The sequence below is a fragment of the Nycticebus coucang genome, chromosome 16 (genome assembly GCF_027406575.1).
Source record: "Nycticebus coucang isolate mNycCou1 chromosome 16, mNycCou1.pri, whole genome shotgun sequence".
Lineage (NCBI taxonomy): Eukaryota > Metazoa > Chordata > Mammalia > Primates > Lorisidae > Nycticebus > Nycticebus coucang.
The window spans coordinates 57,934,985-57,955,821 of NC_069795.1; the positions used below are offsets into that span (position 1 = coordinate 57,934,985).

Genomic DNA, 20,837 nt, shown 5'->3' on the forward strand with positions numbered 1-20,837 from the left:
TACATTCCTTTTGGAAAGATATATGGAGAACACTCAGAGATCTAAAAATAGATCTGCCATTCAATCCTGTAATTCCTCTGCTGGGCATATACCCAGAAGACCAAAAATCACAACATAACAAAGATATTTGTACCAGAATGTTTATTGCAGCCCAATTCATAATAGCTAAGTCATGGAAAAAGCCCAAGTGCCCATCGATCCACGAATGGATTAATAAATTGTGGTATATGTATACCATGGAATACTATGCAGCCTTAAAGAAAGATGGAGACTTTACCTCTTTCATGTTTACATGGATGGAGCTGGAACATATTCTTCTTAGTAAAGTATCCCAAGAATGGAAGAAAAAATACCCAATGTACACAGCCCTACTATGAAACTAATTTGGGACTCTCACATGAAAGCTATAACCCAGCTACAACTTAACAATAGGGGGAAGTGGGAAAGGGGGGGGTGGGTAGAGGGAGGGGAATCGGTGGGATCACACCTGTGGTGCATATTACAGGGGTATTTGCGAAACTTGGTAAATGTAGAATATAAATGTTTTGGCACAGTAACTGAGATAATGCCGGAAAGGCTATGTTAACCACTGGGATAAAAATGTGTCAAATGGTTTATGAAGTGAGTGTATGATGCCCCATAATCATATCATTGTATACACTTATGATTTAATAAAAAAATTAAAAAAAAAAAAAAAAAGAGATTTAAATGAGACCCTAGAACAACTGTGCTTGATAGACGCATATAGAACACTCCATCCCAAAGATAAAGAATATACATTCTTCTCATCACCCCATGGAACATTCTCCAAAATTGATCATATCCTGGGACACAAAACAAATATCAACAGAATCAAAAGAATTGAAATTTTACCTTGTATCTTCTCAGACCATAAGGCACTAAAGGTGGAACTCAACTCTAACAAAAATGCTCGACCCCACCCAAAGGCATGGAAATTAAACAATCTTCTGTTGAATAACAGATGGGTGAAGGAAGAAATAAAACAGGAAATCATTAACTTCCTTGAGCATAACAACAATGAAGACACAAGCTACCAAAGCCTGTGGGATAATGCAAAAGCAGTTGTGAGAGGAAAATTCATCGCTTTAGATGCCTACATTCAAAAAACAGAAAGAGAGCACATCAACAATCTCACAAGAGATCTTATGGAATTGGAAAAAGAAGAGCAATTTAAGCCTAAACTCAGTAGAAGAAAAGAAATATCCAAAATTAAATCAGAGATCAATGAAATTGAAAACAAAAGAATCATTCAGAAAATTAATGAAACGAGGAGTTGGTTTTTTGAAAAAATAAATAAAATAGATAAACCATTGACCAGACTAACGAGGAATAGAAAAGTAAAATCTCTAGTAACCTCAATCAGAAATGATAAAGGGGAAATAACAACTGATCCCACAGAGATACAAGAGATCATCTCTGAATACTACCAGAAACTCTATGCCCAGAAATTTGACAATGTGAAAGAAATGGATCAATATTTGGAATCACACCCTCTCCCTAGACTCAGCCAGGAAGAAATAGAGCTCCTGAACAGACCAATTTCAAGCACTGAGATCAAAGAAACAATAAAAAATCTTCCAACCAAAAAATGCCCTGCTCCAGATGGCTTCACACCAGAATTCTATCAAACCTTCAAGGAAGAGCTTATTCCTGTACTGCAGAAATTATTCCAAAAAATTGAGGAAGAAGGAATCTTCCCCAACACATTCTATGAAGCAAACATCACCCTGATAACAAAACCAGGAAAAGACCCAAACAAAAAGGAGAATTTCAGACCAATCTCACTCATGAATATAGATGCAAAAACTCTCAACAAAATCCTAGCCAATAGATTACAGCTTATCATCAAAAAAGTCATTCATCATGATCAAGTAGGCTTCATCCCAGGGATGCAAGGCTGGTTTAACATACGCAAGTCTATAAACGTTATCCACCATATTAAACAAAGGCGAAAATAAAGATCACATGATCCTCTCAATAGATGCAGAAAAAGCATTTGATAAAATCCAGCATCCTTTTCTAATTAGAACACTGAAGAGTATAGGCATAGGTGGCACATTTCTAAAACTGATTGAAGCTATCTATGACAAACCCACAGCCAATATTTTACTAAATGGAGTGAAACTCAAAGCTTTTCCTCTTAGAACTGGAACCAGACAAGGTTGTCCTCTGTCACCTTTACTATTCAACGTAGTGCTGGAAGTTCTAGCCAATACAATTAGGCAAGACAAGGAAATAAAGGGAATCCAAATGGGAGCAGAGGAGGTCAAATTCTCCCTCTTTGCTGACGACATGATCTTATCGTTAGAGAACCCCAAAGACTCAACCACAAGTCTCCTAGAAGTCATCAAAAAATACAGTAATGTTTCAGGATATAAAATCAATGTCCACAAGTCAGTAGCCTTTGTGTACACCAATAACAGTCAAGATAAGAAGCTAATTAAGGACACAACTCCTTTCACCATAGTTTCAAAGAAAATGAAATACCTAGGAATATACCTAACGAAGGAGGTGAAGGACCTCTATAAAGAAAACTATGAAATCCTCAGAAAGGAAATAGCAGAGGATATTAACAAATGGAAAAACATACCATGATCATGGATGGGAAGAATCAACATTGTTAAAATGTCTATACTTGCGAAAGCAATCTACCTATTCAATGCCATTCCTATCAAAATACCAACATCGTACTTTCAAGATTTGGACAAAATGATTCTGCGTTTTGTATGGAACCGGAGAAAACCCCGTATAGCTAAGGCAGTTCTCTGTAACAAAAATAAAGGTGAGGGCATCAGCATACCAGACTTTAATCTGTACTACAAAGCCATAGTGCTCAAGACAGCATGGTACTGGCACAAAAACAGAGACATAGACACTTGGAATCGAATTGAAAACCAAGAAATGAAACTAACATCTTACAACCACCTAATCTTCGATAAACCAAACAAGAACATACCTTGGGGGAAAGACTCCCTATTCAATAAATGGTGTTGGGAGAACTGGTTGTCTATATGTAAAAGAGTGAAACTGGACCCACACCTTTCCCCACTCACAAAATTTGATTCAAGATGGATAAAGGACTTAAATTTAAGGCATGAAACAATAAAAATCCTCCAAGAAAGCATAGGAAAAACACTGGAAGATATTGGCCTGGGGAAGGACTTCATGAAGAACACTGCCATGGCAATTGCAACAACAACAAAAATAAACAAATGGGACTTCATTAAACTAAAAAGCTTCTGTACAGCGAAGGAGACAATAACCAAAGCAAAGAGACAACCTACACAATGGGAAAGGATATTTGCATATTTTCAATCAGACAAAAGCTTGATAACCAGGATCTACAGAGAACTCAAATTAATCCACATGAAAAAAGCCAACAATCCCATATATCAGTGGGCAAGAGACATGAATAGAACTTTCTCTAAAGATGACAGACGAATGGCTAACAAACACATGAAAAAATGTTCATCATCTCTATATATTAGAGAAATGCAAATCAAAACAACCCTGAGATATCATCTAACCCCAGTGAGAATGGCCCACATCACAAAAATCTCAAAACTGCAGATGCTGGCGTGGATGTGGAGAGAAGGGAACACTTTTACACTGCTGGTGGGACTGCAAACTAGTACAACCTTTCTGGAAGGAAGTATGGAGAAACCTCAAAGCACTCAAGCTAGACCTCCCATTTGATCCTGCAATCCCATTACTGGGCATCTACCCAGAAGGAAAAAAATCCTTTTATCATAAGGACACTTGTACTAGACTGTTTATTGCAGCTCAATTTACAATCGCCAAAATGTGAAAACAGCCTAAATGCCCACCGACCCAGGAATGGATTAACAAGCTGTGGTATTTGTATACCATGGAATACTATTCAGCCATTAAAAAAAATGGAGACTTTACAGCCTTTGTATTAACCTGGTTGGACGTGGAAGACATTATGCTTAGTAAAGCATCACAAGAATGGAGAAGCATGAATCCTATGTACTCAAGTTTGATATGAGGACAATTAATGACAATTATGGTTATGGAGGGGGGAAACAGAAAGAGGGAAGGAGGGAGGTTGGTGGGGCCTTGGTGTGTGTCACCCTTTATGGGGACAAGACATGATTGCAAGAGGGACTTTACCTAACAATTGCAATCAGTGTAACCTGACTTATTGTACCCTCAATGAATCCCCACAATTAAAAAAAAAAAAAAAGATTATTTCAAAAAAAAATAAATAAAATAAATGGACACCCAGAAATCACATCAAAAAAGAAAAAGATCAACTCATCTCATTACAGTTAGACAAGACAGATTTTATAATATGCAAATGTAAAATTAAAAGTCTATGACAAAATACAAAAAATAACACATAAATGAACCAGATATGTATTAATAAATGTGTTCATTCTATATGTACAATGCACATAAACATATATGCATTGCACACAAACATATATGTATATGATTTAAGTTTAAATGGATTGTGTAAACAGAAAATATAAGTAAACTCTGATCTTCTAATGGAATGATCACAGTTAAACCACCTGAGATCACTGAAGTAAAAAACAAGTTTCTACTTGGGGTGACTGTGTAAGTTAGCATCTGCATACCAGTGGATTGCTATTACTGCCAAATATTTGTTCATATCTGATTACTCTTTACAAATCTCTCTGAAAACAGTTTAAATTTTGTTTACAATGGAAAAATCTTTCTATCAAAGTCAATGTCCTCTTTTTGACAATTATAAAGAATATAATGATATTACAAATAAAAACTATGAAGATAGTTGAAAGAAGATGAATTACCTGGGTCTGTAGAGGCAATAACATAGGTGTTTAGTTTTAACTCTTTTGGCTTGAATGAATATTCTCATCCATGGGTCAAAATACAGAACAGATGTGTAGGCTCTGAATGACCATCTCTCTGGAAAACTAGAATAGAAAATACCAAAGACCATAATATAAGAGACAAAACGACATCTCTTTGAAAAGAAAAGAAAAAAACAAGACTATCAGGTAATTTAGTTCACCACCAAAAGCTTCAATAACTTTTATTCTAAAACTATGCAACCAGCAAACTTACAATGCTTACATCATTAAGCAAGCCTCAAACACAAGGAGCTATGGAAATAACCTACATGTTGGTTAAAAATGAACTTTTGTTGGCAGCCAACTGATTCCAAGTAGACTTACATCAACAATAGAAAATATACTTTCCATTAAAAGTATTGACCCAAAAGGACAAAATCAAGTCAAACAAAACAATACCCCTGTTCAAACATAAAAGAACCAGGCGGCACCTATGGCTCAAGGAGTAGGGTATGGACCCCATATACAGGGGTAGAGGGTTCAACCCTGGCCCCGGCTAAAATTGTAGAAAAAAAAAAAAGAATCTATGTTCACATAAATACAAAGCATTTCCATTATGTTATTGTAAACAAAAAAATACAGTAAAAATGTTTCATTTTCTTTTAAAATTATTTAAAAGAAACATAAAACCTTCTTCCAGCTTCTTAGGAGGCTGAAGCAAAAGGACCACTTGAGCCCCAGAGTATGAGGTTGCTGTGAGCTATGATGATACTACTGATCTTGTAAACATAAAACCTGCTTGTTTCTTGTTTCTTGTAAACATAAAACCTGCTACAGAGCCTGCTACAGAGTAAGACTGTCCCAAAAACTAAAAAAATAAAAATAAATAAAATGAAGAAAACTCTTTTTTAAGTCTTGTGTAAAATTTGTCCAATATAAATGATATAAAGCAATCTAGTCTACCAATAATACTCCATAAATACTGATGCATTTTTAATGTAATAAGATAGCATGTCTGCATTAAGATGTCGGACTGCAATAATGTGGTTACTTTTAGCATACCAGAAGCTGCACAGCTAAGTATGTCCTCATTTGTTAAAAGGAAAAAAGATACTGTGGGATGCTTGCCATTATTTAATTCCTTCCTGGATCCAATGATTCAAAATTGCCCTTAGAGAAGTAGCTCTTTCTTTTGACTCTCCTCAAAGCTGATAAATCTCTGTCATTTGAAGGTAAAAATCAAGTCATTCAGAGCCAAGTTTGAGAATTTTAGAAATATGGTGAGAGATCAAACCAGCTAAACAAATTTTAGTTTTAAAATATGTATATGTATGTATACATATATGTATACATGTGTATATATATGCATATATATATTTACATACATTATATACGCACACACATAGAAGAACACTAATATTTCTACCTTTTGGGAACTCAGGTTATTCACTCATTCAATAACTATTTATAGATAAATATTCATATGATGCATGTTGGGGATCCTCAAGATCCTCCCCTATGTTAGGAGATTCGCTGGAAGGACTTGTGGGCCTTAGAACATTTTTGTACTCACAGCTAAGATTTATCTATTGTAGCAAGGATATATAGTGGCTCATGAAGGGAAAAGACAGGTGGAGTCTGGAGGAATCTATCTGCTTTTTTTTTTTTTAGTATGCTTTTCTGATTTTTTATTTATTTTTTTATTTTATTTATTTATTTTTTTTTTAGAGACAGAGTCTCACTTTATGGCCCTCGGTAGAGTGCCGTGGCCTCACACAGCTCACAGCAACCTCCAACTCCTGGGCTTAAGCAATTCTCTTGCCTCAGCCTCCCGAGTAGCTGGGACTACAGGCGCCCACCACAATGCCCAGCTATTTTCTGGTTGCAGTTTGGCTGGGGCCGGGTTTGAACCCGCCACACTCGGTATATGGGGCCGGCACCTTACCGACTGAGCCACAGGCGCCGCCCCTAGTTTTTTATTTTTTTTATTGTTAAATCATAGCTGTGTACATTACTGCAATCGCCTGTACCCATTCTAAGATGCACCCTCCCTCCACCAACACCTCCCCCCTCCCTTCCCCTTCCTTGGCCCTTTCCCCATAGTCTTGTGCTATAGTTGGACTATAGTCTTCATGTGAAAGCTATAATTTAGCTTCATAGTAGGGCTGAGTACATTGGATACTTTTTCTTCCATTCCTGAGATACTTTGCTAAGAAGAATATGTTCCAGCTCCATCCATGTAAACATGAAAGAGGTAAAGTTTCCATCTTTCCTTAAGGCTGCATAGTATTCCATGGCATACATGTACCACAATTTGCTCGTCCATTTGTGGGTCGATGGGCACTTGGGCTTCTTCCATGACTTAGCAATTATGAATTGGGCTGCAATAAACATTCTGGTACAGATGTCTTGTTATATTTAACTTTTGGTCTTCTGGGTATAAACCTGGGATCGAATGGCAGGTCTATTTTTAGGTCTCTAAGTATTCTCCAAACATCCTTCCAGAAGGAACGTATTAGTGGGCATTCCCACCAGCAGTGCAGAAGTGCCCTTCTCTCCACAGCCACGCCAACATCTCTGGTTATGTGAACTACTCTTACTGGGATTAGGTGATATCTCTGATGATTAAGGAAGATGAGCTTATTGTATATGGGACCGGCGCCCTACTCCTTGAACCACAGGCGCTGCCCAGAAGGGACATTTCTTACACTGATAGACGCCATCTACAGCAAACACACAGCCAATATCGTATTGAATGGAGTTAAATTGAAATCATTTCCACTTAGATCAGGAGCCAGGCAAGGTTACCCATTGTCTCCACTGCTCTTTAACATTGTAATGGAAGTTGCAGCCATTGCCATTTGGGAAGTAAAGATGATCAACGGTATCCACATAGGGTCAGAAGAGATCAAACTTTCACTCTTTGCAGATGATATGATCATATACCTGGAAAACATCAAGGATTCTACTACAAAACTTTTAGAAGTGATCAAGGAATATAGCAAGGTCTCAGGCTACAAAATCAACACCCATAAATCTGTAGCCTTTATATATACCAACAATAACCAAGCCGAAAAAACAGTCAAGGACTCTATTCCTTTCACGGTAGTGTCAAAGAAGTTGAAATATTTGGGAGTATACCTAACAATGGATGTGAAAGATCTCTACAAAGAGAATAATAAAACTTTAAGAAAAAAAAATAGCTGAAGATGTTAACAAATGGAAAAACATATCATGGCATGGCTGGGAAGAATCAACATTGTTAAAATGTCTATACTACCCAAAGCAATATATAATTTTAATGCAATTCCTATTAATGCTCCATTGTCATATTTTAAGAATCTTGAGAAAATAATACCTCATTTTATAGGAATCAGAAAAAACCTTGAATAGCCAAGACATTACTCAGAAATAAAAACAAAGCAAGAGGAATCATGCTACCAGACCTCAGACTATACTATAAATCAATAGTGATCAAAACAGCATGGTACTGGCACAAAAACGAAGAAGTAGATGCCTGGAACAGAGTAGAGAACCAAGAGATGAATCTAGCTACTTACCGTTATTTGATCTTTGACAAGCCAATTAAAAACATTCTGTGGGGAAAAGATTCCCTATTTAACAAATGGTGCTGGGTGAACTGGCTGGTGACCTGTAAAAGACTGAAACTGGACCCACACCTTTCACCATTAACTAAGATAGACTCTCACTGGATCAAAGATTTAAACTTAAGACATGAAACTATAAAAATACATTTAAAAAGTGCAGGGAAAACTCTTGAAGGAATCGGCCTGGGTGAATATTTTATGAGGAGGACTCCCCAGGCAATTGAAGCAGTATCAAAAATACGCTACCGGGACCTGATCAAACTAAAAAGCTTCTGCACAGCCAAGAACATAGTAAGTAAAGCAAGCAGACAGCCCTCAGAATGGGAGAAAATATTTGTAGATTATACCTCTGATAAAGGTCTAATAACCACAATCCACAGAGAACTCAAACGTATTAGCAAGAAAAGAACATGTGATCCCATCTCAGGGTGGGCAAGGGACTTGAAGAGAAACTTCTCTAAAGAAGACAGATACATGACCTACAAACACATGAAAAAAAGCTCATCATCCTTAATCATCAGAGAAATGCAAATCAAAACTACTTTGAGATACCACCTAACCCCAGTAAGAGTAGCCCACATAACAAAATCCCAAAACCAGAGATGTTGGCGTGGACGTGGAGGAAAGGGCACACTTCTACAGTGCTGGTGGGAATGTACACTAATACGTTCCTTGTGGAAGGATGTTTGGAGAATACTTAGAGATCTAAAAATAGACCTACCATTCGATCCTGTAATTCCTTTACTGGGTTTATACCAAGAAGACCAAAAATCATAATATAACAAAGACATCTGTACCAGAATGTTTATTGCAGCCCAATTCATAATTGCTAAGTCATGGAAGAAGCCTCAGTGCCCATTGACCCACGAATGGACTAGCAAATTGTGGTACATGTATACCATGGAATATTATGTAGCCGTAAAGAAAGATGGAGACTTTACCTCTTTCATGTTATATGGATGGAGCTGGAAGACATTCTTCTTAGCAAAGTATCTCAGGAATGGAAGAAAAAGTATCCAATATACTCAGCCCTACTATGAAACTAAATTATAGCTTTCACATGAAGGCTATAACCCAACTATAGCAGAAGACTATGAGTAAAAGGCCAAGGAAGGGGAAGAGAAGAGGGAGGTTAGGGTGGAGGGAGTGTAATGGGTGGGGCCACACCTATGGTGTGGGGAAACTTTCTGAAGGCAGAATACAAATGCCTACATACAATAACTAAGAAAATGCCATGAAGGCTATGTTGAACAGTTTGATGAGAGTATTTCAGATTGTATATGAAACCAGCACATTGTACCCCTTGATTGCACTAATGTACACAGCTATGATTTAACAATAAAAAAAAGAAAATGTTTAAAACAATAAAAAAAAATGGAAAATCAAGCATTCTAATACTAAATTAGAATGAGGAGATTAACAACTTCATGCTCACATTAGAGCGTGACTCAATTAAATTCAAGTGGGGAGGAAGGGTTGGATAAATTCCCACCTAATGGGTACCTTGCATGGGTATATTGCATAATTCCTGGGTGAAAAACACAACTGCAACCTGGATTTGAACTCCACAGAAGCAACCTAATTGTATGTACCCCTATATTAGTCTGAAATTTTTTTTAAATTTAATTATAAATTCAATGGAAAATCAAAATCCTAAGAGTATCATTTTTACAATGAAATTTTTTAAAAAGTGATTTTTAAATTCATATAGAAAAGACTATTTGCCAGAATGTCCAATAACAATTTTTAAGAGAACAATGAAGGAAGGACACAGTTCTTGCACTTTTAAATATAAAAACAGATTATAACAGCTATACCACTTATGTTCTAATGGGGCTGAAAAATAAAACATACATCAATGAAAGGGAACAGATCCCTATCTAGAAACAAATCCATGTATGGTGGCAATTTATATTAATGATTAATTCAAAATAAGTAGAAAAAACTGAACTATTTCATAAATGTAGATAAGAAAAATATTAAGTTAATCCTTCACCTTCCACGCATATATACTTCACACCATACTAAAAACAATCTAAATAGATTAAAAGTCTATAGAGAAATATACTTGTACTCAAAGCTTTTAAATAGCATGAATCATTGATTTTGGAACCAGGAGGCAAGTAGAATGGCAGGGCCAGTGGGAAAGGGGAAGGTAGTAGTGAAGGTGCTGATGACAATTCTGGACCTCTTTTCCTGATACTGGCATATTAATTCTGGAAAATAGGTTCCCAGCATTTGTAGAAAAACAATTAGGCTGACCTGTCCATTAGGAATTCCACATGTTAGAATATAATATATATATAATAGTAAGGTATTAAGACCCAAGTAAACACATCAATTTAAAAAAGATTTTTTTTCCTTTTTCCTATAAGGTGATATATATATATAAAGTGTGTGTGTGTGTGTGTGTGTGTGTGTGTATACATATATATATATATGTATCAGAAAAAAGAAAAGAATCCAAACATTAAATATTCTAACTGGGGAAAGATCTTTCTAAATTTCACCTCAAAAGGAAAGGAAAAAATTCTCTTTTAAATTGATGTATTTACTTGGGTTTTTTTTTTTTTTTTTAAAGAGACAGAGTCTTACTTTGTCACCTTTGGTAGAGTGCTATAGCATCACAGCTCACAGCAACCTCCAGCTCCTGGGCTTAGGCAATTCTCTTGCCTCAGCTTCCCGAGTAGCTGGGTACAGGCACCAACCACAAGGCCTAGCTATTTTTTTGTTGTTGTGGCAGTTTGGCCGGGGCTGGGTTCAGACCCACCACCCTTGGTATATGGGGCGAGCGCCCTACTCACTGAGCCACAGGAGCCACCCTTACTTGGGTTTTAATACTATAGTCTAAAAGCCCACTATTGAATTCGGTAGCTACTGGCCACCTGCAGCTACTTGGCACTAGTCCAAATTCATATGTGTTCAATGTGTAAAACACACACAGGTTTCAAAGACTCCATATGAAAAAAAAGAATGTAAGCTATCTCGTTAATATTTTCATACCAAAACAGAAGTATTGTGGATATACTAGATTAATAAAAAAAAAATTACTAAAATTGAGTTCATCCATTTCTTTTTACTTTCCTTAATGTGGCTACAAGGAAAGATGTTGTCACTTAAATTATGACTCTTCTTACAGTTTTTTGCACAACAGTGATATATAATTGTATGTTGGATTAAATTACCTTTAAAATTCCTTCCAGCACTAGAGTTCTAAGACTAAGAAACTATAGGCCCAAGCTACGAAGTCTTAAGTAACAAAGTCATTTCAGAGAAACCTAGTTTTTGTCACTATTTCATTCTTTCTCCACACTTTTTTACACAGACCTCTCAGCACATGCTCATTTGTTTTTTGTGTATTCCTCATAGCCAAGAAGAATGAATGTGTAAATTTATTTATTTATTTATAAACTGAAAATAAGCAGTTCATAGGGCCACTCTGGACAGATAATGCCATTTTGGTCTTGTTCCTTTCTGCTTCATACTATCCTAATGTTTATCCATTTTTAATGATCTACAATGAATAATAAACTCTGAGTTTTTTTTTCAGTTTTAAAATCTGTAAAACAGGGGTAATGGTATGAGAGAACTTTAGAAGTCTTATTTCAAGTGGTTCCAACTAGCATGCCAGCTCCTAACTCCGACTCACTGACATTGTTGAGAGACACCCTACCAAACACACGCATACTCACTCCTCAGGAGCCCCTGTTATCAGTATATCTTCCTTGTCAGTTGTAACATCCAACTCTGGTTCTCCACCAAGCAGAAGCTTCATGTTATAAATAACCAGCAAAGTGCCTGGCAGGAAAATAGATGTTTGACTTGTCAGTATCTTAAATACATTAAATACTAGTCTTTGTGTGATTGTCTCATATAAGGAATTGAGTTGGCTATGGACTGAACTCTCCTTTTTCCTTCAGTAAGTAATACGTTTGGGTAAGTCTTTATACAAGCCAAGATACATGTCTTACAGAAAATCCCACTCTATGCCAAAAAGTGTTGAATTTCTACAATATGGTGCCTCTTATTATGATTCGATTCTCTGTAAGTCTTTCAATATGGATTCTTAACTTCGGCATATGAAATTTGTTATGAGGCTGAGCCAAGCTCGTATTATAGATAAAGATCTCATTGGTAGAACTGAAATCAATACATATAAGAACAAAGATGAGTTCTAAAAATCTGTATAAAGTCTTGTTTTTAGACTTCACAGCAGGTTTTGGTAGATTTTTCTGTAAAGGCCCTGATGGTAGATATTTCAGGCTTCCAGGCCTTACAATCTCTGTTGCAACTACTCATAACTCAGCTATGCCATTGTAACATGAAAGCAGCCATAAAGAATACATAAATGAATGAGTGTGGCTGTGTTTCAATAAAATCTTACTTACAAAAACAGGTCACATTTGACCTATGACCATAATTTGCTAACCCCTGCTCTGAGCATTGTTAACAAAAAAGTCCAAATCATCTACAAAATTGATTATAACCTGAAGACAAACAGGGTTGTCAGAAAAAAGGACAACTAATTATACTTTCTTTAATAGTCTTTAAACAAAAGGAAGAATTGCACAATGTCTAAAAACTTTGACTTTGAAGCCTAAATGCCTGTGTCTAAATCTTAGATCAATCATTTACTAGTGCAGTGACCTCAGGTAAGTCTGCTAACCTTTTAAAACCTAATTTTTCTAATATATATACAATAGAGCTCATGGGAAACCTAACACACAGAGGTGTTCTAAGAATTAAATAATTTTTTTTAAAGCATTTGGGAAATTACTCAAGAAATAGGAAACCCTTCATTAGTATTTATGTATTTCACAATTTTAGAAGTCAATTGAGAGATTACATTAACTGTCCTTAAAATTCATAGTGTATATGTCAATATAACACATATTTATGTGTCACTATTTTTCCTCTATGACAATGAGAAAGAGATGACTTTATACATCACTCTTAAATAAAATGCCACAGGCAAGAGAAGAAATTTTGGAAGTAAAATAAGTCAGAAACATTGTTCAAATTTTTATTATAAATATTATATAAATCAAAGAGTTACAAAAATTATAATTCACATAGCTTTCTCTAAAGCATAGACTTCTTTGTGTTTCTAGATATGAAAAATGGTGGATATGGGGAAAAAGATTGGCACTGGAAAATGTCACTAGACAACAGTACATTCTACATGTTAAACAGAAAACTGATGGAGGTGGAAAGAATGGGGGGAAAATATTTTAATCTGGCAAAAAATGTCTGCAACAGAAACATGGACTCATTATTTTGTAAGTCGCTAACTTGCTGATAAGCCTGAGATCACCTTATCTCAGATGCTTAACTCCAAAGTTAAGTGGCTCCTAACCTTGCTATCTGATAGAGGGACTGTTTTGTCCCTGTGGCAGAGCCTCTATCATCCTTCTCTCTTCCAGTCCACCAAGCTCACGTAAGTAGAAAACTCTCTCCTAGTGTCAGAGATTTACGGTAACTCACATTTGGATTCTCTTAAGACAAAGCTCATGTGGATAAAATGAATAACTGTCCCCATGTGAGATTCCACATGAGATTATTAGAACAAAAAATATGAAACCATATGTAAAGTTGTCTTTCATAAAACACTGAAAACAAACTTTTACTGACATTGCAGAGTTTTGATGATCTTACCACATTTTCCATAGATTACATCAAATTGTTGCATCAATTCAGCTTCAGTTTTAAATGGAGAGTATTTATAAATTATAGACAATTCTGTTGAGAATTTCTGGAGATCATCAGTGACAGATTCTTTGGTTTTTGTTAACCATGAAGGCATTGGAACTACCACCTACCAAAAAAATACACATCAATTTATTATAGAACACGCACAAAACATCATTATTTTGTCTAATCCTAATTCATTCCACTCTTCATCCAAATTACAAAATATAAACTTAAAAGTTTATTTTCCTCCTGTATTCTAGTTGTATAAGAGACACAAAACAAATGTGTACATACAAGATTTTAAAAATACTTCATTGTGGAATGTGGGGACAGATGGAGTGTACTTCAGCTTCCTCTTGAGAGATGGGCAGAATGGCAGAGGAAACAGAATCAGTATTTTAGAAGTTGAAAAGCATATGACAGCACAAACTTAAAAAGAAATTCAAAATCCATGCCAAAAAAAGAAAAGAGCCAGTCTGATTTACATTTCAGAATCCCTCCCCTGAAAGGCTCAGAGACTGGCCTGGAACACCTGGCTCACACCTGTAATCCTACCACTCTTGGAGGTCCAGGCAGGTGGATCCCTTGAGCTCAGGAATTTGAGACCAGCCTGACCATGAGTGAAAACCTCATCTCTACTAATAATAAAAAAACTAGCCAGGCTAGTTTTGGGAGACTGAGGCAAGAGGATCACTTGAGCCCAGAAGTTTGAGGTTGCTGTGAGCTACTAATGCCACGACATTCTACCCAAAGTGACAGAGCAAGACTGTGTCTCAAAAAAAAAAAAAAAAAGGATATGAGATCTGCCATGTAAGAGGAGAAGGGAATTGCAAGGACGACAACAAGGGCAGACCCCAGGATGACAGCTGAACATCAACCACGAAAGCAGGAGTGTGGCCAAGCAAATATTCAGCAACAGTCAACACAAAACTAAACAGCATGAATTGCAAAGGAAATATTAAAAAGTTGTGCATGAATGGGAAAAATAATGGTACAAGGTGAGCAGTATTTATATATTCTTAAATGTAAATCCTGAATATTGGCATAACAAAAATTACACAACAGAGCTTATTGAGGGTGGGAGATTGGAAGACTACATACAAATGACAGGATCAAAGAAAAAAGATAGATAAATCCTCTTTTATAGTAAGAAGGTAATAGATAATGTCTAAATAACATCAAGAAAGAGCAACATAAGCATGCTACTTGGAGGTATACAGGTTAAGTATCAACAGAATAGGCTTATATTGCTGTGAGAGGTTGCCTCTGTGGAAATAAAAATAAGAGGTGGTTGCTGCTGGTAGAAAAAAAAAGGTATCCTAGGATTCTGAGTGCAAGTAAAATGAAAAGAATATTAAAAAGAGAAAAAGAGGAAAAGCAAGGGATTGGCCCACTTAGGAAACCTGTAATTCAGCATTAGCCCATTTTTCCACACCCTTTACACACAGAGAATGCCATGCGAATGTGTAAAGCATCACTTTTTCTCATACCAGGCTCTCATTCAACTATTTGTTGCCTACAGACTGCTCCTGTCACCTACCCCCACTCCTCTTGGCTACTCACACTCCACACTGTCCTTCAAACCCCACACATACCTCCAGGCCTGGGACTTTCTAGGGCCACTTCTCGCCATGTACCCAGCTTTCCAGCTGCAAATGCACCCTCACTGGACATGTGAGGCTCTCAGTAATCTCTCCATCCATATCACTGATTTTGACAATTTGGTAAAGTAGCCACACAGACTCATGGAACAGCATTCTTTTTAAACACTCCCGTTTTATTATTTATCCAATTCATATGTGTCTGCCTTATTTTGTGACAAAGATGAAAACCTTTGATTGTCACATGATCTGCTTGTTTTCTACCTTCTGCAGTTTATCCAGTACTAGGCACACGGTAGGTCCTCAACAAGTATCTGTTATACTGAATTATAACTGACATCCCTAATAGTAAAACTCAGGCATTTCAAATAAATAAAATGCCTCTGGATTAGCAAATGGAGTTTTCTTCTGGAATTCACCTTTCTCTCCATTACCAAACATACTTCTAAACTTCTAAATCCTATTAGAAAGAACTCATGATAGATTTCACCACCTGAGGTGGTAAATAAACGCAACACCACCGCTGTGGGAATGGAAAGGAAACCTCAAATCTTACCTCATTAAGACCTTCTCTCTCACAGAATGTCTGAGAAAAAAATACACAGGTCATTGTTTCTTCCTTCTTCGTAAAAAGAATGAAGTCTTTTCCAATTCTCATAGACCCACTGCATTAGAAAAGAACATAATGTTTTATATCTCAAACACTAAAAAAAACAAAGAAACATGGGGACTGTTACGATGTGCTGTAATAGGATGTCCTTTTTGACAACCCATTTTGCTGATCCATCACCAAAAGGGCACAAGCATTTTTTTTTTTTCTCAAAGCAGAGCAGAGGAATTTGAATTGATCTAGCACCATACTCTCTCTTGAGACATGGTTGCTAAGGACAAGGTCCACCTAAGGCACGAAGAACAATTGCTGGACCCCAGTAGAGCTGCACAGGTAAGCCTCATGTCCTCAAATTTCAATGCAGTACACTTAAAAAATAAATTGCGGACATAACACCTATGCTAAAATGTGCTTTGAGAAACAACAGAACATAGAGACACAACAAAGCTCTAACATTCAGAGGTATATGTTTTTATTTTATCCATACATAGTGTTTTATATTTTTATGGGGTACGTTTATTGTTTGCATGCATTGAATGTGTAGTGATCAAATCAGGGTGTTGGAGGTATCCATTACCTTGAGTAGTTTTTCCATGTGTTGGTAATATTTCAAGTCTAAGGGAAGAAGATTGCTTAAGCCCAACAGTTAGAGGTTGCTATGAGCTATGACATCATGGCACAGGGCAACAGAGTGATACTCTGTCTCAAAAAAAAAAAAAAAAACAAGGCAGGAAGGAATACCTCCCAAAATTTATAATTTTTAAAAATCTTTACATGCTTGTATCATTCTATGTATTCTTCGAGTTTCGATAATATATGCTTTGAGGGAAAAAAATGATGCTCACCTTTTAAGACCATTGCCATATTGCCCAATAAACTTCAAGGTAGACAGACGTTTTTTGGATGCTCCAAAGTAAATGATGTCTGAAGCTTCCTCTGCAATTGACAAAGATTTAAGGTGGTTAGAAAGAGTCTCTGACAATGGCCTGAGGTTCAGTCGTCAAAACTTCTCACTTATCTCTGGACATTAGGACAAGTCCACAGTTATCAAGATTTCTTAATGATATCACAGTCAGCTCTCCATATTATGGGTTTCACATTCATAGATTCAATCAATCTTGTAATGAAAATGTTTTTAAAAAATTGCATCTATACAAAGTCTGTATATACATACTTTTTTCATTATTCCCTAAATGATAAAGTATAACAACTATTTACATAGCCTTTATGTTGCATTAGGTATTATGGGGCATCTAGAGATGATTTAAAGCACAAAGAGGGATATGAGTAAGTTATATGCAAATACCATGCAATTTTATATCAGAGACTTAAATAACCATGGATTTTGGTATCCAAGGGAGGTCTTGGGTCCAATTCCCCACAGATACAGAGAAATAACTATATATTGAAGGAGATCAGATAGATGTTCTGAGGATGGAGATAAAACACTGAATAAGCTGGTCATGGCCCCTGTCTTCAATGACATTTTGTCATGTAGATAAAACAGAGTAAAGAGGTAAACTAATTAGATAATTTCTAAGAGTATTAAGCAAAGAAAACAAAACCAGGGCAATTTGATAGAGAATAGCCTGCAGACAAAATGATCAGAGAAGGCCCGTTTCAGAAGATTAACATCTGAAGTGAGATTCAAATAATGAAAGGCCAGCCAGGGGTAGCTACGGCATTATAAGCAAGGAAGTGGGCAAAAAAAAACAGAGGGCTATGGGGATAAATAACACAAGACCTTGGAAGAGACACTAGTAGTATGAATTTTATTGTTAAGCAGTGGGAAACCACTGAACTTTTGACAAGAAGAATGATATCTGATAAGGCTTACATTAAAAGAAAAAACTCATGATGCTGTGTGGGAATGGAATGTAATGGGGCAAGGCTGGATATAAAAAATACATGAACAAAACTGAAATCACTGCAGTCATCTTCTATGAGCCAAGACTGATCTAACTCAGCTTGAATATCAGATAAACTCTTCATCCTACTTATCACTAAGAGAGGATACCCAGGAAAAGTGAGGTCTGAGAGAACAGAAGTCTTCTCAACGAGGCCCCAAGGACACACCAGCAAGGTCCTCTCCGTGGTGACTCAGCTCTTAGGAATCTGTAGAAACTTAACTTCCTGGGACCTGGAAACTAAAGCTTGCTTCTGCTTCTGTAAAAGCCCAAGGTTCCGTTAAAGCCCAAGCCCGCCTCTCCAGCTTGATTCAAACTGAACAATGAGAAAGGTATCTGTGGGCTGTTACTTTTGACTGGAGACAAAAGGGAAAAGACTAAACCAGTCGGGAGCATAGACATTTTGGACTCTAGTCTGCCATCGCTTCACCAGCTGGAATAAAATCCTTCTTCTTTTAAATACGGTGTTTGGGTGTTCTTTCTTTCCATTGGACTTCGTCTTCCTACAACATCACTACTTTATTTCCAATGCTAATTAAGAATTGTTTTCTTAATAATAGTGTGCTTTGTTTTAATACTACTATATAAATCTAGTACTGTGAGATCTTTCTGAAGGCCTGAATATTCATCACTTGTCTGTACTTAGGTCTTTTGTCCATAAGCCATATAAAAGGAGTTGCTTATTTTCATAAGGAATTTCCTAAAATATATCACATATATTGTCATTTATTTTAAGAATTCAGGGAAATAAACATATTCTGGCTAGAAGTAAAAAATGAGACTTTTTTCCAGCATAGTTTTCTTATAACTCTTTTCTTTCTCATTTAGTTAAACACTGAAAGACCAACAATACTTTTAATCAAAATGACCTGGAAATACTAATACAACCTTTTTGGAAGAAAATATGGAGAATCCTCAAAGTGACCTCCCATTTGATCCTGCAATCCCATTACTAGGCATCTACCCAGAAGAAAAAAATCATCTTATCATAAGGACATCTGCACTAGACTGTATATCACAGCTCAATTTACAATCACCAAAACATGGCAACAACCTAAATGTCCACCAACCCAGGAATGGGTTAACAGGCTGTGGTATATGTATACCATGGAATACTATTCAGCTATTAAAAAAGATGGAGACTTTACATCGTTTGTATTAACTTGGATAGAGGTGGAACACATTCTTCTTAGTAAAGCATCACAAGTATGGAGAAGCAAGAATATAGGGGTAAGGTAGAGGAATGGGGTAGCTGGGAGAAAGGGAACGAGAGAGGGGGATGGAGGTCACAGTATACTGCACACCTCTTGGGACTGGAGACAACTATAAGAGGGACTTTATCTAATAAACGCAATCAGTGTAACCTAATTCTTTGTACTTGCAATGAATTCCAAACAATAAAAAAAAAAAAAAAAAATGACCTGGAAAAATCAAAATGGTCCAAAGTCAGAACAAGAACTTGGTGGGATAATGGAGTATTTTCTAAACTTGCTAATAAATATTCTTTGACAATTCAGATCAAGGGGGTATTTCAGAGCCAGAAGAAGATAACTGATTTACTTTGTATTTTCAGCTTATAATCAGCATATCAATATATGATACTGATGATAACCCTTCCTCGGGAACTGACCAGGGCAATTCCATATTACTTGAATTCTGCCACCATATTTTAAACTTAAGAATTCAGAAATATAATATCTAAAACATCTCAAAGATTTTATCAAATGGGACATTTCAATTCCACAACACAGATACTGTGTACCCCTATTATGTGCCAGCTTGGGCTAACCTTGAATACATAAAAGTAAGTCATGAAATATATTGTAGATGTAACTGTTATGATGAGAACATTCATTTAAAGCAACTAAACCTTTGAACATGCAGAGAAAAAGCAAACTGCTAAAAACAAGAAGAGGTAACTTCTACCTCAAGGTTATAGCAGAAAATTAAAAATAGCCTAAAGGCATAGGAAAATGCCTCAGGGCGCTTGAGAGCTATACTTAAAGAATGAGCTAAAATAATCTCAGAGTCCTATCAGTATTCTGTTTTCCTTTCATTCCTAGATGCGTTTTTTCTTAGAGACAGTACCATTTACCTTTCATTTTTCTGGTAATATTTATTTATATTCACTTTTTGTCCTGATTTAGATCGTTACAATAAATTTACTCTGCCAGCTGAAATATTTAAACCTAAAAAGTTCAACAATAAGTTAAGTTTATTTTCCCTAAGAGCTCCATACCTGTTTTTGCATAGATAGCTAAATTTATTTTTATTTAATTTACCGGTTTTCAGACTGTTTCCTATAATAGCCAGTTAGATATCTAGATAATTAACTTACCAGGGCTCATGCCACATCCATCATCCAGGAAACACAACATGAATCCACCCTGCAGGGTTTCATTATCCACTGTAACAGAAAGTAGTTATTACTAATAAATATCAGGCTTAATTTGTTCGTTAGAAAGTCATGCTGCTCATATAATTATTTGTCTTCCTCAAATGCAGTCATGGAGTGACGGAGTTATGGCACAATGATGGAGCTCAGAATGGTGTCTTGGCTACAACTTGATAAGAAACTGCAGGGGAAAGACAATCAT

At 36.3% G+C, this 20,837-nt stretch overlaps 1 protein-coding gene across 1 annotated transcript in view; it reads right to left on the reverse strand.

The window, feature by feature from the left end:
- Nucleotides 1–20,837, reverse strand: part of MORC1 (MORC family CW-type zinc finger 1) — a 198,474-nt gene that overhangs the window by 157,724 nt on the left and 19,913 nt on the right. The window contains 6 exon segments of the mRNA XM_053564625.1: nucleotides 4,821–4,946; nucleotides 12,124–12,229; nucleotides 14,087–14,246; nucleotides 16,280–16,388; nucleotides 17,179–17,269; nucleotides 20,579–20,647. Of these exon segments, the coding sequence (XP_053420600.1) occupies nucleotides 4,821–4,946; nucleotides 12,124–12,229; nucleotides 14,087–14,246; nucleotides 16,280–16,388; nucleotides 17,179–17,269; nucleotides 20,579–20,647 (661 nt within the window).